This window comes from Neovison vison, chromosome 13, assembly GCF_020171115.1.
Source record: "Neovison vison isolate M4711 chromosome 13, ASM_NN_V1, whole genome shotgun sequence".
NCBI classification, from domain to species: Eukaryota; Metazoa; Chordata; class Mammalia; order Carnivora; family Mustelidae; genus Neogale; species Neogale vison.
Genome location: NC_058103.1, coordinates 40,820,383 through 40,842,239, shown reverse-complemented (window position 1 = coordinate 40,842,239; position 21,857 = coordinate 40,820,383). Strand labels below are relative to the sequence as shown.

Sequence of the window (21,857 nt, the reverse complement as noted above, 5' to 3'; positions counted from 1 at the left end):
ATATAAATAGTAATGTTTTCGTCAGAGTGTAGTTATAGTTATATAACTATAGTTGGACAAGTTAATCTCTACCGAAGATTTCTAAACATTTCTTAAAGCTTTATCTAAATTTTAAAAGAACATTCAGTAGAGGTCACAAATCTGGAATTCTTAGTACTTTTGCTCTATATTTTGGTTTTATAGTAATCCTAGTAATAGATTTATTAGTTGTTTATTTGTATTAAAAGTGATAGTAGCATGTAATCTGTGGACTTGTTTTGCTTGTATCCTAATTAAATCATAGAATTTGAAGAGGTAACTTAGTTTTCTTTGCATAGAGAAAATCTCTCCTGGCTTTAGAGAAGGAAGAGGAAGAAGAGAGAAGTAAAACTATAGAAAGTTTGAAGACGGCACTAAGGACAAAGCCAATGAGGTAATTCTTTCCTGGATAGCATGTATTACTTGTCTCTCTCTCTCTCTTTTTCTTCTTCTGCCCTTTCTTTCTCCCTTCTTTCCTACCTTCCTTTTTTCTTTTTTCTGCAATAGCCAAACTTTCAAGGAAGTCTTAAAAACCTTCAGTTGAATCATGCGTGAAATATTTTAATCATTGAACATTCAATAAATTGATTTTCTTCAATTAAAAGATATGCAGACAGCTGTTAAGATGACATAAATTTAAAAAGACAGAGACTAGCAAGTGTTGGTGCTGATGTGAAGAAATCACAGCCCTTGTACATTGCTGGTGGGAATGTAAAATGCTATAGCCACTTCAGAAAACAGTTGGACAGTTTCTCAGAATGTTAAACATAGTGTTGCCCTATCACCTGTCAATTCTACTCCTCGATATATAGCTGAGGGAACAGGAATGTTCATGTTAACAGTATTCATAATGACCAAAAAGTAGAAACAACCCAAATTCTATCAGCTGATGAATGGATAAATAGAAGGTGATATATCCATACAATGAATTATTATTCAGCTCTAGAAAGGAATAGACTACTGATACATGCTACAACATGGATGAGCCTTGAAGTTATTTATGCAGAGTGAAAGAAGCCAGATGAAAAAGGAAAGCATATTGTATGATTTCATTTCTATGCAATGTCCAGAAAACACCAATCCATACAGACAGAAAGACCAAACCATTCAGAGAGAAAAATTAGTGGTTTCATAGGGTTGGGGAGAGGGGGAAATGGTCCTTCGGGGATGACTAGACTCTTCTGAAATCAGATGATGTCAGTGGTTGCACAGCTCTGTGAATATCACTGAATTATACATTTGAAAGTATGAATTTTATGGCATGTGAGTTATAGCTCAATGAAACTGTTACTTAAAAATATGGGCAGTCAGCCTCCACTTGTGTATCTCTCACACCTTCATTTTCTATTAGTCTTTAAGGTTTGGTGGAATGTTGGGTTGCTTATAGGTACATTTCATTAACATGGGAGCTGTGAATGAAGCCACTTGATTTAACCAGCTGGGCTGTATCTGTGTGCATGAGATGGCTGGAAAATAAAGATTTCCTTTTCTTTATTTGACTATAAAATGCTAACTAAGAAAAATATATTGATTTATCAAAAATCCTGTGCAGTTGTATGACAAAGGCTTTGTACCAATCCTAACTACATCAGTATTTTCCTATTTGTGTGTGTGTTTCCATTCTCAGATGTTAATAGGTATCCAAAACTAAGTGAGTTTGGAAATTTCTGGAGTAGTCATATAAACAAGTTATGTTATTTCTGAAATTTTCAGAGTTTCACGTGTATATGTGCATCATGAATTTTTCTCATTGATCAGCTTACAGTAAATAAATGCCATGGGTATCAATTAATGTGCAGTAACAAAGGCTCACTTTTGTTTTATTTTAGCAGTTTATTTATTTAGTTTTTTAAGTAGGCTCCAGGCTCATCATGGGCTTAAACTCATGACACTAAAATCAAGAGTCGCATGCTCTGTGGACTGAGCCAGCCAGCTGCCCTTTATTTGTTTTATATATAGGCATTCCCAGAGCATGTCCTACAAAAGAAGGGTTTTGCTACAAAATGTTAGTAATATAGGTTATCATTTGACAAGCAAATATCCTGGAGCTTAAGGATGTTCTTTGACTTTCACTGATATGGATCACTGGTTAACATAAAGGTGTTTAGGAAGTTATAATAACACAGGGCTTTTTTTTTTTTTAAGATTTTATTTATTCACTTGACAGACAGAGATCACAAGTAGGCAGAGAGGCAGGCAGAGAGAGAGAGGAGAAAGCAGGCTCCCTGTTGAGCAGAGAGCCCCATGCAGGGCTCAATCCCAGGTCCCTGGGATCATGACCTGAGCCAAAGAGAGAGGCTTTAACCTACTGAGCCACCCAGGTGCTTCTTAACACAGGACTTTAAGACCACATATTCTGAGTGTCTTGTCTTCTTGATTTACTGTGGCTCTATGATCCATTCATTGGTTTTGTTTCTTGTATCGGTTGAGATCTGTTTATCTCAAACAGATTATTTCACATATCTGGTAGAGCTGACCATTGGGTTTGTGCTGAGGAGGGGGTCAGGAATTAAGGAGACTTCTTTCATGAGGTCTTTGATACTTCAGGAACTACATCTTCCTTTCTCCTGTCAGGGCAAAACTTTTCCAGAAAGGGCTATTAGAAAATTGCAAAGAGACCTAAGTCTGATCCATTTTAACCTTCTTCTTCTGCCAGGTTTGTAACCAGATTTATTGACTTGGATGGCCTGTCATGTATTCTCAACTTTCTAAAGACCATGGACTACGAGACCTCAGAGTCTCGAATACATACCTCTCTCATTGGATGTATAAAGGCGCTAATGAACAACTCTCAAGGTCGGGCTCATGTCCTGGCCCACTCTGAGAGTATTAATGTGATTGCTCAGAGTCTGAGCACAGAGAACATTAAAACGAAGGTGGCCGTGCTGGAAATCTTGGGCGCCGTGTGCCTGGTTCCCGGGGGCCACAAGAAGGTTCTGCAGGCCATGCTGCACTACCAGAAGTATGCCAGCGAAAGAACCCGCTTTCAGGTAGGCACGCTCGCTCTTCACTTTGTCATCCACCCCGTCTGATGGGTGCTTTCCTGGCCCTGAAGGGGGATCGTCACTTAAGATTCCCCTCTGTGGTGATGACTCAAGTATTTCCTTCCTCTTGGGTTTTAGTACCAGAGTAGAATATGCCTTCACTAGTTGATCAACCTGGGATTTTAGATTTACTGAATTTGAAAATGTGGCCCTGCTTCCTACAACACATCTTTTGAATCCACTAAATGCAGCGTTCCCTGAAATTTCACAGGTTATCATTCCTGATTTAGTATCAGTATAAACAGTGAGATTATGTCACCGTATTTATACTCAAATATAAAAAACAAGCCAAGTCAAAAGCACAGTCTTTTGTACTTTGTATGCATGTATAAATGGACATAGGTGATATAGGAATTTTGAAAGTAGAGTGTTTTGAACATATTTTAAGAAAAATAAAAGGTGGCTTTTCTATGGATGCATGTGATTCTGAGTAAACGCCAGATTTAAAACATTTACTTCTGAGCATAAAAATCAATAAAATGAGTGTAAGATTACTGATGCTTCCATCCTTTGTTTTTATGTTTGTGTCCTTGATAGACATTAATTAACGACTTGGATAAAAGCACAGGGCGGTATCGAGATGAAGTGAGTCTCAAGACTGCCATCATGTCCTTCATCAATGCAGTGCTAAGCCAAGGTGCAGGAGTGGTAAGAACCTTCCATGCTACTCTTGAAAACATGGATTATTAAAGAATAATCTTCTTAAAAAGGTTTCTGTGAGTCCAAAAAGCATAAATATGTGTTTTATCACCCTTTCACTTTCAGGAAAGTTTGGACTTTAGACTTCATCTTCGCTATGAATTTCTGATGTTAGGAATTCAACCTGTAATAGATAAATTAAGGGAACATGAAAATTCAACATTAGATAGGTAAGTCAGATTGGTATCATCTGAGATAGCTCATGCTTTTTTCCTCGTACGTAGTACCTATGACTTGCATGTGGCCTTTCTGTAACATAAAGAGTTGGCTCCTGAATATTAGTTCAGTGAGTGGCGCTTTTGTGTTAAGACTTTGTCAGTGAAAGAAGTAACACATTGTATAGAGAACTTAATGCGGGTGTGGCATCAGACTGAATCCACGTCCTCATCCTACCTCCTAACTTGCTATGTATTCTGGTCAAGGTGGTCAGTTTTTCTGAATCTTACCAGTTGGTTCCCCCCCCACAAAGAAATAGCGATAATAATGATGATAATGATGACCACTATCTTTTGTGGGCTGTTATGAAGACCGGCTATAAGACATGGAATCTCTTAGCACTATGAGAGGCATTCTGTGAATGTGAATTTTCACTCTTTTGTTCATTTGCTCGTTTGTAATCATTTCGCTATTTCTAAGCTATCCCACTGGCTAGCTCTCAGACCTTTCCTTCTACTGCATTTCTTCCTCATTCATGCACTCTGAACATGCTCTTCTCCTTGGTAGTCTATGACCGTGTCAAAATACTTTTGCCTCAGGGCCTTTGCACTTGCTATTTTCTCAGCATTAAAAGATCTTACCACGGATGTCTAAATTGCTTATTCCCTTCTTCCCTTCAGAGAGAGCTTTTCCAGCAGTGTGTGTACACAACTCACATCACCTCCCATCATTCTCTTTTCCCTTTACCCTCATGTACTTGTCTTCATAGAACTTATCCTCAGTGTCTAAAATACATAGTAGGGGTTCAGTAAATACTTGAATTAATAAGTGAATGGCATGAGTATTTCTTTGGTGGTCTTAATTCATCAGTCAGGCAAGTGTAGATATATGAACTTATTTTTCTTTCTTTCTTTCTTTTTTTAAGATTTTATTCATTTATTTGGCAGAGAGAGAGAGAGAGACAGAGATCACAAGTAGGCAGGCAGAGAGAGAGGGGGAAGCAGGCTCCCCACTGAGTGGAGAGCCTGATGTGGGGCTCGATCCCAGGACCCTGAGATCATGACCTGAGCCGAAGGCAGAAGCTTAACCCACTGAGCCACCCAGGCGCCCCCGGACTTATTTTTCCATAAGGGAGTCTCTGAGCAGAATCTGGACTTGATTGTTTCTGGATTTGATAAATACTTATTAATTGTCTACTATATACCAGCCATCCTAGGTTTTTAGGTTTGTCTCTTATTGTGATCTCATTTCAGTCAGAGTATGTCTTTTTCCTTAGAACAGTTAAGTAAAGGCATCCAAATTTTGTTGTCTTATTTCTTTCCTTTTTTTTTTTTTTTAAAGATTTTATTTATTTATTTGGCAGACAGAGATCACAAGTAGGCAGACAGGCAGGCAGAGAGAGAGAGAGGAGGAAGCAGGCTCCCCGCAGAGCAGAGAGCCCAATGTGGGGCTTGATTCCAGGACTCTGGGATCATGACCTGAGCCAAAGGCACAGGCTTTAACCCACTGAGCCACCCAGGCGCCCCTGTTGTCTTATTTCTTTTAGAGAAATCTATGAATATTCAGGAAAGGCCTTCGTATTAATGTCCTAATTCCCATGTGCTTGTGTTTGTAGGATGTTCTACTTTTAATAGCTTCTCTTTTATTGGATTTCAGACATTTAGATTTTTTTGAAATGCTCCGAAATGAAGATGAACTAGAATTTGCCAAAAGATTTGAACTGGTAGGTATGCTCATGATTATTCTGATTTAATTCATCAGCTCCTGGAATTTCCCTATTGTATGTTGAGTGGACAAGGACTGGGTATAACCTGCTGCCCACATGGCAGGATTAGCTGGTTGCCTTGGATTTGCTTACCTTGCTTTGCAGATTTTGAGGATATTGGCTGCTTGACTTAGATTTCTTTTTCATATGGAATAGGTTCACATAGACACAAAAAGTGCGACTCAGATGTTTGAACTGACCAGGAAGAGGCTGACCCATAGTGAAGCTTACCCTCACTTCATGTCCATCCTGCACCACTGCCTCCAAATGCCTTGTGAGTGTGTTTGTGACTTACATGTGCGTTTTCCGAATGTTTGGACATCATCCAAAGGGCCCTGTCTTCTGAGCAGTACTGATTAGGTCGGGTGCACACCAGGGATTACATACCTTGGTTTCGTGACAGTCCAGAGTGTCTCCACACAGCTCCATGGTGAGCTGTGTATTGTGGCATTCCAAAACTGAAGTGAATTATAACCTAGTTTGATTTTAAAAATAAATATATGCCTCACAACACATTTTGAAAAGGCTAGAAAGTGCCTCTCGATCACATAAGTGATCACTGCATGTCGGAATTCCAGAAACTTTGGGAAGTGCTGGTGCAGATGTAAATATCTCTGATTCTGTGGCTCTGGTGGGTGACCACTATTGAAAAATATTCATCCTAGTTTAGAAACAACTTGAAGTATTTTTCCACCATTCTTTTCTTTTTTAGATAAGAGAAGTGGCAACACCGTTCAGTACTGGCTACTACTAGATAGAATTATACAGCAAATAGTTATTCAAAATGACAAAGGACAGGACCCCGACACCACACCTTTGGAAAACTTTAACATTAAGAATGTCGTACGAATGTAAGTTTCTTATTTTGCAGTCTGTGAGATAATAGTCACCATGTAAGACATTTATTTTTTCCCTACTTTAAAATAGCAGCTGGGGGAACTGAAATGTTCTAGATGTCAAATATGAGTATATATATATATATATATATATATATATATATATATATATATATATGTAATATATCTGAGTAACATCCGGGTTTAAATGGGTTTAAGCATACTGAGGGCTTTCTGTGCAGCGGACTATTTTTGTACCTAGAGAGCATGTATTTTGGCAGTGGGCCTTTTACGTTTTTTTGTAATGAATACTCCTTTAACTATTACACAGGTTGGTTAATGAAAATGAAGTTAAACAGTGGAAAGAACAAGCAGAAAAGATGAGAAAAGGTAAATAATGAGGCCCCGACAAGAGAAGAGGCCGTGTTACTGGTTAATTGGGCAGCTCTGCCCTCTGTATATTTTAGAAATTTGCGTTAATACTTCTTCCCGACTTTAGTGCATTAAACAGTCTTTCCTTTTTCCATGTCTTAGGGGCATTTTTGCCCTGTTTTCTCTTGAATTGAGCTATTTTAGTTGTCATGCTTATTGCCAAGTATTTTATCCTTTTATTATAATTATGTAAATTTTTTTGGAAGAGCTTGTAGCATTTGGTGTTTGGTATTCATTGATTCAAATTTTCTTAACTACTGCTCCTTCCAGCCTCCCTGCTTCACCCCATAACTGTTCGTTAAGTCACACTAGGTTTTAAGAAATGTAATAAAGAACAGCAGGGATGACCCAGAATCTTAAAAGGGAAACCCAGGCCACTTGGTTTCAGCAGCCCCATTCGCCATGTGACCTTAATTTGGTACCAGTTATAAAAAGAAAAATCATGTAGAAAACCACTGACCGTTGTAGATATATACATTATGAGACTTTCACAGACCAGCTCTTGGTGAGTATTTGAATATGTCTTTGGTATTAACACTCAGCATCAAATGCCAGGAGGGTCGTTTGTGCCTATTGCTGTGCCAGCGCAGAGAAGGGACATAAATTGCCCCACTTCCTTCAGAATACAACAACTGAAGTTGGCCCTTTTGTAAAAACAGTCCTGTTCCTGGCCTCTGCTCTTTCACTCTGCTGGTTAACTGACTTCCTTTTCCTGGTCCAAGTTATTTAGCCGCAGCCAGCAAAACACAATAGCATTCACCCCGATATTTAGTGTGTTGAAAAGAGGGTCCAAGAGATGCCAAAGCATTTCCTTTTCCCTCATCACATTTGTCCTTTTCCATTGAGCAGAAAAGCAGAGCCACCACTGCTAGCAGGAAATACCATGTGTGAAGTACATTTATAGTACAGGTTCCTCACATAAGGAACGTTGCTCGCACATAAGCAAGGTTGCCACATACATTTTTTATTAATAGATTCCAGAAATTGTTATAGAAAGAAGAGAAACCCTAAGGGGTTGGGGTGAAGAGAGATTATACCAAAGAGAAGAAGATCGGGGGGAACTCTAGGGGTGCCCTCTAGAGCATGGGGATTCAAGGGTGCAAGCTGAGGAGAGTATGTAGGACAGAAGCTTTGGAGTCATTCATTTGTTCTGTGGATGCTTGTCTAATGCCTGTATATATCAGGCACTGCGTTGGGCTCTGGGTACATGTGCAGGCAGTGACGTCCTCTTCTCCACTCTTCTTCCTCTGTGAGATGCAGATTACACCCAGCTCACAGAGCTGTTACAAAGATTAAATGACAAAACAAATAAAGAGGCTCTAATGTAATGCCTGGCACATACGGTTGCACAGTAAACAATAGGGACTGTGGTAGGATTCTCCCCACATAGGTGGTACAAGAGATAAGGGCCAAGGTCAGTGAGGTCACAGGGAGAGTGTAAAAAAGGAGGTACTGTAGATAAAATTAATTCTTTTCTGAAAGCTTCAGGGAGCAGGGGTGTATTAAAGAGGGCATACTTTGATGAATCGGAGAGTGGAGGCTGTGAGGAGATGGGAAGTTCTCTGGACCTGGAAGGTAGAAGTAACTTGGTGTCCTTTGTGGAAAGAAGCCTTTTGGCAGCAGCTTCCCAGACATGGTATTATATCTGAGCCATCTGATGGGCATTTGAAAACCAATTCCTAAGCCCTGTCCCCCCAACCATAGAACAGACTCCCAAAATGTTAAACTCTCTCAGGTGGTTCTGACACATAGCTGCGTTTGTCAAAGCTTCATGACCAGTGATCAGAGGCAAGTCTTACAATTGGGGAAGAGGAATGAAGTGGAGGTAGAAGAGGAGACTGGGGTGCAGTGAGGTCATTTTTAGACACATCTCAGAGGAAGTCAGGGGCGCATTCCACACAACGGCAGAAGCGGACTGGTGGTTATCTTTTTTTTTTTTTTTTTTATTGATTTATTTGACAGAGAGAGATCACAAGCAGGCAGAGAGGCAGGCAGAGAGAGAGAGGAGGAAGCAGGCTCCCCGCTGAGCAGAGAGCCCTATGCGGGACTCGACCCCAGGATCCTGGGATCATGACCTGAGCCGAAGGCAGCGGCTTAACCCACTGAGCCACCCAGGCTTGACTCCAAGGCTTTCTAGTGGCTTGACCTCTTCTCTATGAACTGAGTTGGGGGGACTCAGAAAGTAAGAGACAGAGAAAGCAAGAATTTAAATGTGTTACCAGATTCAGAAATAGAGACTGATTCTGTGTAGCTCTGCCCCAGTGAATTATATCTCTAGTGGGTTTACTAAATAAAAGGAGTAGGAATCGGGGCCAAGTATTTGAAATAAAAATCTGCAGCCTAAACTTCATTAGTCTTTTTTCCCAAAGCCCCTCACTCCTGTGAGGGCTGGAGTCAGCAGGCAGATTGGCAATGTAAATAAGCATTAGGCTAAATTGGATGCCTTGTTCCATTAGAGCAGGATTGGGAAGTCAGTAAAACTACAGCGGACACCTCATAGTTCTCTCCCCAGATTATGGTGATTCTCACACTCTGCCCTTCAGGTTTTTAATGCTGAGATGATAACATTTGCTTTCACAAGTTTTAAGAATTAGTTGTCAGAAGCATGAAATCCTCAAGTCCAAGTAGCCTTCTGAGAGGAGAACGGGAGAAGGGGCTCGGTGTTGGGACAGACGTGGTCTGAGATGAGCATGTCCTCACAGAGCAAGATCTTCCCTTTCAGCCCTGTGCTCGTTGGACATGAGCCAGCAACCTAGCTAGTAAACAGTGGCTTCTCTGGTTCTCATTTCTAATTTGTGAAAAGAGGCCCTTTTAATATTCGTTTTCCCTAGAGTGATTAAAGGGCCATTTATATGACAGGATCCTGAAGTAAGTACCAACCAGGCCCCCTTCTCCTCCACAAATAGGTGCTCACCCTTTAGGGTCTTTTCTGTAGCTAATAATGTTCGTCTAAGGACCCCTCCAAGTACTAACACCACTGAGCCCACGAGCTGCTCCCTTTGATGGAGAAGAGGAATAATATTTACCTAATAAAGAGCCTCAACAATCATCCGCAGCCAATTTTCTGTTTAGAGAAAGTGCTTCCACTTTGAAGAGTCCCCTGTTTTCATGTTCCGTTGTTTTCTTGTGCAGAGCACAATGAATTACAACAGAAATTGGAAAAAAAGGAGCGCGAGTGTGATGCCAAGACCCAAGAGAAGGAAGAGATGATGCAGACCTTAAACAAAATGAAAGAGAAACTTGAAAAGGAGACTAGCGAGCATAAGCAAGTCAAGCAGCAGGTGGCGGATCTCACAGCACAGCTCCATGAGCTCAGCAGGGTGAGCGCGGTGAGGGCCGGGCGGTGGGCCCGGTCTTGGCAGCTGCCGAGGCCGCACTTACCCTGGAGACCCTCACCTTAGGCAGACAGCTTTTGCCTGGGGGACAAATCCTGGTGATTTATCACAGGGGTCGGAAGACTCGCTGCCTCTGCTGTCCTGTGGGTTGGGCAGCAGAGGCGACGTGAGGGTGTGCATTGCTAATCCAGGTCCTCTCATCAGAGCAGAGGGACTCACACTGACTTCTTGAAATGAAAACTGATTTTTTGAAAACCAGACCATGATGTTACAAGAAGCGAGACATGTGAATGAGCGCTTTACAAATTAGTCCTGAGGTTCCAGATACAAAGGGCTGACTCAGTTGTCCCTGAAGAGCCTATACCCATTTGATTTACTGCCCCTGCAAACCCATCTTCTCAGAAGTGTGGATTTCTCTATAACATAACATACATTTTAGGCAAAGTTTCAGACTCTCAGAATCATCTGATGAATTTACTTCTTCCGCTGACCTTTTGTCCTCTCTTTTTTTTTTACCTTTTCAGAGAGCCGTCTGTGCTTCAATCCCAGGGGGACCCTCACCTGGAGCCCCAGGGGGGCCCTTTCCTTCCTCTGTACCAGGATCCCTCATTCCGCCCCCACCACCTCCACCCCTGCCAGGTGCAATGCTTCCACCTCCACCCCCTCCCCTGCCTCCAGGTGGCCCTCCCCCTCCCCCGGGGCCACCTCCCTTAGGAGGGATCCTGCCACCTCCTGGCGCTCCACTGGGGCTGGCACTCAAGAAGAAAAACATTCCACAGCCCACAAATGCCCTGAAATCCTTCAACTGGTCTAAGCTGCCCGAGGTAAGCCCTTTGTTCTAATTTTCCCTCTAAGGGGTAGCATTAGCAGCTCCAGTGTTGTGCCTGCAAAGGGAAATGGTCCTGGCCGTTAATTGATTTCAGTTTCTAGTATGGACTCGGGTTCTTGCCAGCTCAGATATTTACGTGATAAAACTGGACTAAATGGCATGTTGTCTGAAGCCAGCCCACTTTGAGAATCTGGTAAAATGAAAAATTGGGGATAGTAGCACTTTGAAAAAAAAAATCGTGTCTATTCTTTTTGTGTATTAACTATAACTCTAGCACTTATTAACTTGTTTGCAGAATAAACTAGAAGGAACAGTATGGACTGAAATTGATGATACAAAAGTCTTCAAAATTCTAGATCTTGAAGACCTGGAAAGAACATTCTCTGCCTACCAAAGACAGCAGGTAACAACATGTGCTCTCCAAGATGCTAAAAGAATAAAAAAACATCATCCTTGTGCGTGGTCCCTGGGCCATCTGTCACCCCATGATGTGATAGGCATCTTAGTTTTAGGCTGCTGGGTCTACCCTGGTACGTTCCTGCCAAGCAACGTGGTGTGTGTGTGTCCACATGTGTGTCTAGGTGCCCGTCAGTTGTATGTGTGAACGTGTTGAAACTCATACCCTGGTGTGTATTCAAGACCTTATCTCCTTTGGTGGAGGCAGTTCTTAATACTTATTATTATTATCACTTGTACTTAGTCCAGAAGGGTCACGAGGAGAAAATAGTACTAGGAGAGCTACGTAACTTGTATTGTCCCCTCACGAGGTGTGTTTCTCAAGCCATTTTAGTATATCTGGCTTTTAAATATATGTATCAAGTGGTTATTATTAGAAGTGGACTGCTCTGAAGTAGGTGGAACTTTTAGAAGTGCAGAAGTTTGTTAATAACTCTTAACTTGGCAGTTAGCTAGAACCTCGGAGAGGAATTCTGACTGTATGTCATGAACCTGATAGACTCAGAAGTGGGGCTGGGAAGGCGGAGCTAGTTGGCGGATGGCACTGAGAGGACCAGAGAAGCTTCTGAAACATGAGCAAAGCATTTGTGATACTAGTGAGAATACTAGTGGTACGTGGTGCTTGCTGGCTGGCTGTGTCGATGTGACCAGGTAGCAAGCATGATGCCATAAGCCCCAGTCCCTTCTGGCTGGTACCTCTTACTCCTAGAGATGGCATTTTAATAGATCCTCCTAATAGTAGACCAGAAGAGGTCACAGCAAGGTGGCTGGGGACAGAGAATTTCAGAACAAGGAACAGGTGGAGTAGGGTCCCAGTCAGACACCTGGGAAGGGCTACATTGTGTCCTGGAGCATGAGCAGGAAGATTCTTCAGCGTGACCAAAGAGATGCTGCAGAGAGCAGAATAGGTCTTACTAGGAACTCAGGCATCTGCACATGGGCTTTCCTTGGGCTTTGCTGGGAGGTCTTTAATGCCTACAGGAATCATGCACCGGCAGGGTGGGGGGGCCATCCTCAGACAAGCTGCACACTTCCTAGTCTGCTTAGGCGGGGCCTGGTTCCCAAGGAAAAGTGTCTCAGAACAGAACAAGCAAGCCTCAGGAGAAGATGGACTGAGGCTGGGGAGAAGAAAAGCTGACACATTTTTATTTCAAAACCTTTGATGCATCTGAACTTGAAAAGGTAGTGTATGCCTTTTAGTCAGAATATTTCACTGAGAGGGAAAGCTTCTCTGTAGTGCATTTTATGCTATGCCAGTTGAGTACGAAAATGCAGATGGTTGTCTATTATGGTAGCATGACCCTAAAACAGGAGCCCCTCAGCTGGGACCCCCCTCCCTCCGCCGTAAGTATGAGGCAGTTGTACACACAAAATAAAGGAAAGCAAAGAAAAAAACGATAAGACATGCCTAGTAGCTTTCAAAGGACAACCGAAGGGTATGTTTTCGGGCCCTCGTATGGCAGGTGCTTGGATCAGGCTTGTTCCTGATTGGCTGCGATGGGCCTCCTCTCTCTGGCTCTCTCTGCTGACCCAGGAAGGTGTTCTCTGGGTGACATTTTAGCAAATTTCCTGTTAGATTCAAATGATCTTCTGACCTCGTTGCACATCCAATTGATTTCCCACTTCAGTTTTAGTCACTAATACTGGCCCATTCTGGATGCCTAAGATGAAGGTTTAGGAATTCAGAAAAGTAAATTAAAGGAAGGGAAAACAGCAGTTATTCCAAGCTGCTGTTCAAGTCTGAGCATGTAGGCTGCATTTATTATGAGGGCAGGTGGTTAAAAGACCCAAGTTTACAAGACTCGTAATTAACAGGCTTTCAACAGAAGGTGCAGAAGGATGCTGCCAAAGTGCTCTGGGACAAATATGTGGACAGTTCTCAAGAGCTCTGGGAGATGAGGTTGTAGAAAGCCTAGCAATTGGGTAATTGTCTCCTAGCAACTAGTTGCTGTTTAAGTAATCAGTAGTCATTCCCGTCAGTATAGACCAGAACATTTCAGTTGTACTTAACACTAAGTAGACTGGTAAGTAGAATCATTTGTGACATTTTCAATAGCACTTCCTGGAAAAAAAATTTCAACACACTTGGCTCAGCTTAATTGAAGTATGTTTCCTCTCTTGGTGTAAGAATTTGAGATGAGATTTTTAAACCATAGATATATCTCCCAAATGAAGGTAATTTGAGCCATTTTATTGAGTTTATTACATGTTGAGAGACCAAAAAAAAAAAAAATCTAAAGATACACACATTCTAGTAGAAATATGTAGGACAGAGTAAAGGAAATGGCGTATCTGTCTTTGCGTGTTCCCTAGTCTCCTATCTAATGGCAATGTCTAAGACCCGTGCATTTTCATTTTAATCTTGGCAGTGCACTATGTAATTATCATCACACTTGAACTGCTCTCTTTTCCACTCCCAAGTGAATACTGGGAGCCTATTTTTTTTTTTTTCTATGATATCTCCTCTTTCTTCTCTCCACTTATAAAACCCTGGTCAGATTGCCAGAACTTCAGCCAGTTGCTTGAGCAAGTCAGTTTCTCAGGCAGAACACTTGAATGCCATTACTTGCATGCCTGTAACAAGAACACTACACTGAGTAAGATTTTGAACAAAATCTCAAATATGAGATTAGTATAATTTAGGTGAACACTGATTTATGATATTTAGGAGAGATTTTATATACATATGTACACATACACAAAAAATGCCCAATTGATCTGAGAAATATTTTATCATTAAAATCAAAATGTATTTGTAATGTCTGCTTTGTATATGAAATACTTCAAATGTTGCAGATGTATTAAACTGTTACACAGGTGTACGAAGCAACTTGCTACATAAAAGCAAAGTGGAGGACAACTTGCAAACAACCATAATATAGACTAAAAAATGACAATATTAAGTATCTATTACATTTTTGGTGCTGAATACGAAATATATAGTCCCAGTCTCATCAATCCCAAAATTTAATTCTTGAGGCACTCTTATACTTACTTTTTTATTTAACCCTCATGCCAGCTCTGTGAGGTATTATTCCTGTCTCACCAATAAGTAGAAATAGGGCTTAGTTTATATTCAGTGTCTGAACAGGTGGCACAACCAGGTTACAAAGTGGCGTAAATTCTCAGTTTCACTCGGTTCTTACGCAGTGCTCCTGTTGGTGATGAAAGTCAGGCTTTGTAAAGGATTGTCTGTAATCACAGTTTTAAGAATAAGACCATTTCTATTCAGGATTTTTTTTTCAGTGTGGATAGCAAAGGTGTGCAGAGCTGATTATGTAGGCTTATGTGCCCCATGAAATGGAATAGCAGGCAGTTATTCCCCTGCTTACATTCCAGAAGTTCATTTGAAAGTCAATTTCTTGAACCTCAGAACCTTATTTTCTCGTTGAAACTGTATTATGCGTGATTTCCAGGCCAACCACAAAGGACTTATTTTAATACATAATGTGCATTGCATAGTAGTACTGTTTCAGATAGAGTTAAACAATATTCATTTTGGTTTTGTGGGAAATTTTCCTGTTGAGATGTTATAAATTCATTCTCCGTATCTGTGGAGTTGGGTAGAGGAAAGTGAATGTCCCATTTACCTAAAGGGAATCATATCTTTGTAGCAATAAATTAACAGCTTGTATCTCCATTCCTTCTCAGTTCTTTGCCTGAGGACACTCCTTTAGCAGCATGTAGTATAACATTTGAAAGCCTCTCTGCTCTGATTTAGGGAACAAAGGATAACTGTTATCCCAAGCTCCTGAATCTGATCTCTCCTGGTAATATGTAATAGACAAGTCATTCTTGGGCTCCCATTTGGAACATTCAATGCTATCTTCTCTTTTTTTTTTTAATATAAATGATCAAAGAATTTTTCTTTCTTTTTACATTTTCATTATTCTGTAGATCTAGATTTTACATTGAAAAATTATGAATTAGGGTATTTCAGTAATCTTCGCCCTTAGCCACAGCACATATAGAAAGAAAATTATGAATGATGGTTTTTCTTAAACCCAAGTATAAGGTAGAGACTCTGTAATTGACTCCATGGTAAGAGTTAATTAAAGGCAAGGTTTTGTACAAATAGTATATATGTCTATGAATAGTATGCATTTTTCTAGAGAGAGGTCCCTAGCTTTTATCAGATTTACAAAGGGACCTCAACCTCAAAAAGATTAAGAACCATTTAGGTAAGGATTATTATTATCTGTGAAGTGTTGAAGCATCCTGTCATTGCAGAACTTTATCTCTAAGAATCTGTCAGCATTGGTTCCTGAAAACGCAAGTCCCAGCTTTCTGTTTCCCAAAGGCCTACACCAAAAATCATCTGAAAAAATCAGACATCCTATTAGGTAGAACAAAATATAGGTGATCTTATGGTGTTTGGCCCAAGCCAATTAGGGAATAATTTAGAAGTTTCAAGAAGAATGGTAGCTTATTTGAAAGAGGCCTGGAAACATCATTATTTTTAACATAGCATATCTAATAAGCTTTGTGATTTTATTTAAAATGTATTGGTTAAAGGACCCCTAAAGAAGGGAAATCTTAAGGCTAACAATTAACTAAACTCTCCCATGGCCTTCCTCATCCTCACCTCTGGAAAGATAAGATACCTTACTTAGCTATTAACTGTTACCCTTACTTCTGCTGCTGGTGATAAATGGGAGATCCTGGACCAGCTGTTTTTCAACTCTGTGGAAAAAGAGAGCAATAGGAGAAAAAAATGGGCTTGATCATCAGCCTGAAAGATAATTGTATAATAGCTTCCAAATACCAAGCTCATATGTGTGTGTCAGGTACTGTACAAAATGCTTTCCATGAATCATCATGTTTAATCATCACAATAGTAATCCAGTTGTTAATTCATTTTGCAGATAGTAAGACTGAGCTGCAAGCCTCACACCCAGTCAGTGATAGTTGCCTAATTCCATAGCGCACTACAGTGAAAGTCCCAAGTCTTAACTTTCTGGTGGTGGGAACTCATGGAGAGTAAGTTGCTAGAAAACTTCAAAGAAGTTTTTTCTTTGAAGGCCAGACAGTAAAAGCTGGATCTAAATTCAATTTGTCTCTTTAAGAGAGAAAAGTAGGATAAGATGACTTCATGGAATCCATGTTACCATAGTTTTTTCTGCCCTTGGAAGGAGATACTGCTTTCACAGGGCAAGTGTCCTGAGGAATTTCAGACTAGAAAACCTGGTTGTTAAAACCAGGACAAAAGAAAAGTGTGGCATCGAAGAAGCAAGGTTTCTTGTGGTTATCAACTTATTTTTAAATGCCATTCTAGAAAAGCAATCCATCCTTGTATGGGTGGAGCAGAAGAGGGACACATTGTGCTTCCCACTGGAAGAATGATGTGGAACGGCTCATCTTAGCTATGCTGCCAGGGCTGGTGCAGCCTTGAGGAATCTGCTGAACAACTGCTGGGTGTGCAAGCCGTTGGCCTGAGAGCTGGCGTGTGTTTTGTACACCAAAGCTCCACTCATTCCAGCACAGCAGAAACATGTAAAGAAAGCTGGCACTTTCTCTTAACGTGTCAGTTGCTTCTCCCTCTTTCTCATCTTCGTTCCAAGTCTCGTCTGGAGTATTTCAGGAAGAGGCTGCTGACCTTGTGTGCTTGAACAGCCCTGAGGCAGCTGGGACAGCGCCACCAAGGGCCTGCATACATGATCATGTATTGTCTCTTAATTGCACATTCTGTCTTTTTCCTCATACTACCCACAGTGCCACCAGGCATTGTTTGGGACTCAGGGGATCCTGAGGATTAACATTATTGACCTATATTGTTGAATTTGTCTTTTGTATTTTCTTAATCCTTCCTTATGGCACAAGAAGACAGGAGATTATTTCAACACCAACACCACCCCCACCCCTACCCACCCAAAAAGCATATTTTGCTGGTAGGACATTACCATGGGAGTAGTTTCCTCAAGTTGATGGAATTGATTGATATTTTTCTGCTTCAAGTGAAAATCATCATGTTGAATAAATGGAGCCCATTTCTCTTTCAAAGAGAATTTGTTCCTTTCCCAACTTGGGTCTTTCTGGAGTGTCTAAGTCCTTTTCTTCTCTGAATTTGATTTGCCCGCATTGAAAATGGTGTACTGCGCATATTGTTTTTCTCTCCCCAGAATGCTTAGTTCACACTCTTCATCGTATCTTCAGTCAGACTCTCCCATCTTCATCAACTCTCATGGCTGGTCCTTGGGGCATAAATCCTCTCTTACCCTGTGTCACCGATTTCCTTGACTGCTTTCACTTTCTCCCACTTGTTGCTGTGATTTCTGAACTGCATGTGTCTGATTTGCCTTTTCCATGCCTCTGCCATGGCTGTAGGATTTCTTTGTGAACAGTAACTCCAAGCAGGTAAGTAAGCAACTACCCAAACTTTGCTTACGATAACTTCTTGGCTCAACATAAGCTCAAAATATCTTGGTTATCCATTTTTTTTTTTTCCAGATAGTGTAACTCAGGGCTTATATAATTCTGCGTTGGGTTTCAACTCTTAACTGATACTTAGAGGTCTGCCTGAAAATCTCAGCTTGATAGAAGACAGTTGACGTTTGATCACATGGTGCCTCTTACTATAAATTACATATTGTCTTTGTTTTCCTAAACTGTTACACAGTTCCAGAGCTCATTGGCTTTCTTACATTTTAAAAATGCCGTGATCCATTTTTAAAATTGATTCTGACCTCTAATAAAATTAAAACTTGCTATTTATCAAGTTAGTCTGGATTTTCACCTTGATGCCCAGTTTACATAAATAGTATTTTATATATAATTGTTTTTTGCCTCTTCCACCATAAATTAGGGCGGGCCATCATTGCTTACAGCTTTTTGTACACCAGCGGAGTACGCAAAGTAGTGTTTTGTTGTTAATTCAAGTAATTGCACTCATGCCTTGAACTGCCCCCTGTCTGTTATCCATCAGACTCCAGGGTGATGAAAGGTACCATCTGGGCTTGGGAGCTTCCTGTTGCACATGAGGACGTTTGGCAGGATTTATTGTTCAGCTTTTTGAGTGCTCAGGATGCAAATGGTTCTGGAGTGAATGGGCCCTGCAAACGGCCAGGACTGGCAATGGCAAGCCTCAGCCGAGCTTGATTCATAGTGACAGTTCTTCTGTCTGCTATCCATAGGGATTTGGGGGACAAAAGGAGGGCACCGCTCACTGATAATTTATGCACGCTTAGCATCTTCAACTTCGAGATGCACTTTGTTCTTCCAGAAATGCTTTTTCACATGTGGGTGGTCAACTTTTCTTACTACTTCCCTTTGTCAACTCGATTTTAGCCTTTTGTTTCAGTTCCACCACCTCCCTGTACTCCCTCCCTCACCATCTCAGCTTCGCCTGTGTGTGTGCGTGCGCGTGTGTGTGTGCATGTGTGTGTGTAAACAGAAAATATAAAGGAAAATGTGTGTCTGAAGTCGGAATGTCCCTGTTTGACTTTGATGGATTTCTTTCATGCTCTTTATAGAAAGAAGCAGATGCCATTGATGACACACTGAGTTCCAAACTTAAAGTCAAAGAGCTTTCAGTGATTGATGGTCGGAGAGCTCAGAATTGCAACATCCTTCTCTCGAGGTATTGTTGATATTGAATAAACATTTCTGGTAGGACCAACTTTCCTCTCCCGTGGCTCCCATCCACACGTTTGTACTTGTTCTTTTAATCGGACTCTGCTGAGATTCAGTTCTTTGGATTCTCTTTTGTCTAAGGAGAGGAGAACTCATGGCCCCTACTTCCTTGTGTGGAATATATCAGAGCTGGATGCTTCTTCGTTTCTTAGAGTTTAATTTCCACAGAGTCCTGAAGTTAAAGAGTGGAACATCCCAAATCAATGTTTTGTTTTGTTTATTTTTCCAGAGAGCCTGTAAAATGGACTTTACCTTTATTTATATTTCCTGGCTTTAGAAATATTTTAGCTGTTGAGTAACACTGTCCCAGAATCAGCAGCAATGGTAAAAGCTCTTTGTTTCATTTTGCTTTTCTAAGTCACCTTTTTATACTTGAAGTTTATGATTTTCATGTTCTTTCTGAACATTTTTATGACTAAAGAGATGTAAATCTCAAACCCGAGTGAAATGCTAATTTATCCATTTCAGCCGTGTTGAGAATCTTTCTCATAATTAGTGAACCATCACGGCCTTGGAACTTGAAAAGAAGAAAGGAAACTTGGGAGGCTGGAATCTGCCCATAGCTTCAGGCACTATGTCTGGTTGTCCTGGGCATTTCAAGTAGCTTTTCTGTATCTAATTTCTTCTTTTCTCTAGAAGGAACTTTTCTGTCAGGCAAAGATACCTAACGCTTAAGAGATAAATGAATATCCTAAATTTGGGGGCATTAAATATAAGCCTCCCTGGTCACATTCTGAAAGAATATTATATAGGTATTAAAGCTGGTTTAAGGTGGCTTCATTTTCAGAGAGCGTAAAGAGGGAAAGTGGCAGCATTTATTTTTTATTTATTCAGAAAGTGCAAGCAGGGGGAGGGGCAGAGGCAGAGGTAAAGAATCTCAAGCAGACTCTGCACTGAGTGCCGAGCCCAACGTGGGGCTCGATCTCATGACCCTGAGATCATTACCCGAGCTGAAATCAAGAGTCAGGCATTTCACTGGCTGAGCCACCCAGGCGCCCCTGCGGTCTTTATTTTTAGATGGTCTTACAGTGAATTTCTTTTAACATAAAACACTGCTGCTTGGTTTACAGTGGAGCTTGATTATTAGCCAGATATATATTACTTTAGGGAGCAAATGTTTCTTCTCTTAGAAGAGAAACTGAAGCTTAATGAGATCCCTGAATTTTAATACAATCAGGAAGGTAACGGGAACCATCCTATTAGCTTTTAATTTCTGCCTCTGGCTGGAAGCTATGTAAATGGCCAGGCCCTGTACTTAGCCCCACTTTTTTTCTCCCTGAACACATGCTCAGGAAGATACCAGGGAAATAAACTGAAGGTCTACTTACTTTTCTTCTATAGTATATACAATTCGCTTTGCTGTCATTTCCTTTTACAAGTCACATTCTTAGTAGTGACATTAAATGAAAATTGGGGGGAAGTTTTTTTTCCCCTAAAGCCTAGAATTTCTGCTTTTTTTGTGCTTTTGCAGTCTAGAGGGACATTTTTAAACAGCTTGACAAAGGGAGCTATCACTCTGAATTTCTATATTACTTAAGTGCTCATCACAGTAAAATCTGTGACCTAGTTCCTCATAGACAGATTATTCTCAGCACTAGATGTCAGTGAGGATAATAACACTGACACCAGTTACAGAGAAGGTTACATCTCTTTCTGGCAAATTTCCCATCTCATTATTGAAGGAATTATTTCTTATTTGTGCTGTGCAGTTTCCTTGTTACCTCAGAAGTGTCAGAGCCTAAGGTGACTTAGAACTTGAGTGTACCTAAATTCTCTCTGGAAGATAATTTTTGAGAAATTGCCTTGTATCTGTTAGAGTAGCTATTAAAATCCAATTTAACGAATGAGTGTTATTATAATGAGCATAATTAAAAAGCAGATTGTACATAACAAGGTAATTTTGAATCCCAGCTGACCTTACAGTAATTAGACCTTATGGATCAGGTTCTAAAACCTGTTTCCCACTGAGGATTCAGCCCTATATGCTTTTCTGCTCCATGATCAATAGTTTTACTCCTGTCAGGAAAGCACAGGACTGACCTGTAGTGTGCTGTGTGGTAAAAGTAATAGAAATGAAGCAGATTTAGTTTTAATTTGGGTTGTGTTTAGTTATTTAGCTGGTCAGCAGTTCACCTTACTTTCACCACCCCCCTTCATTGGCAGTGCGTTACCACACACAAAAGGAGCTAGGGGCTAGAAGGAAGGAAGAAACCTTTGAAAGTGTGTGTGATGCTTTTTTTCTTAGAGTTATCACTTTGACGCATTTGTTTGCCTGGCGCTATGCAGGGTGCCACAGAACAGACCATGACTTTGAAAGCTCATGGCTCACTGGAGAAGGGAAATGACACCAGCAAGGTAGCTTGTGAACAGCTCAGGCTGATGGGACCAGAAGGAGCCAGATGCTCAGCCAAGTGAGGACACTGATGGGGCTCACCTGAGGGAGGGGACCTCCTAGAGCGATAACAGTTACACTGTGGGGGTACGGAGGGCAGTTCTGAAGAGGCACTCCGCGGAAGCCAAGGCACCCAAGGGGTCGGCGCATAGCTGAGAAGGAGAGCCCCGCATGGTGGCATCATCAGTCATAAGGAATGAGACTGGGCAAGAGAGCCCGGGAGCCATGCCTGGTGCCTTCGTGAGTGTATCACTCAGCCAGGGACA

General features: G+C 41.1%; 1 protein-coding gene across 2 annotated transcripts in view; it reads left to right on the top strand.

Moving 5' to 3' along the window:
- DAAM1 (dishevelled associated activator of morphogenesis 1) overlaps positions 1–21,857 on the top strand; it is a 164,808-nt gene that overhangs the window by 113,958 nt on the left and 28,993 nt on the right. For both annotated transcript variants that reach the window (XM_044231657.1, XM_044231658.1), the window contains exons 5-16: positions 318–412; positions 2,675–3,008; positions 3,600–3,710; positions 3,828–3,931; positions 5,574–5,640; positions 5,839–5,956; positions 6,395–6,533; positions 6,850–6,908; positions 10,083–10,270; positions 10,810–11,109; positions 11,410–11,517; positions 19,040–19,146. In XM_044231657.1, the coding sequence (XP_044087592.1) occupies positions 318–412; positions 2,675–3,008; positions 3,600–3,710; positions 3,828–3,931; positions 5,574–5,640; positions 5,839–5,956; positions 6,395–6,533; positions 6,850–6,908; positions 10,083–10,270; positions 10,810–11,109; positions 11,410–11,517; positions 19,040–19,146 (1,730 nt within the window). The remainder of the gene's footprint in view (positions 1–317; positions 413–2,674; positions 3,009–3,599; positions 3,711–3,827; positions 3,932–5,573; positions 5,641–5,838; positions 5,957–6,394; positions 6,534–6,849; positions 6,909–10,082; positions 10,271–10,809; positions 11,110–11,409; positions 11,518–19,039; positions 19,147–21,857) is intronic.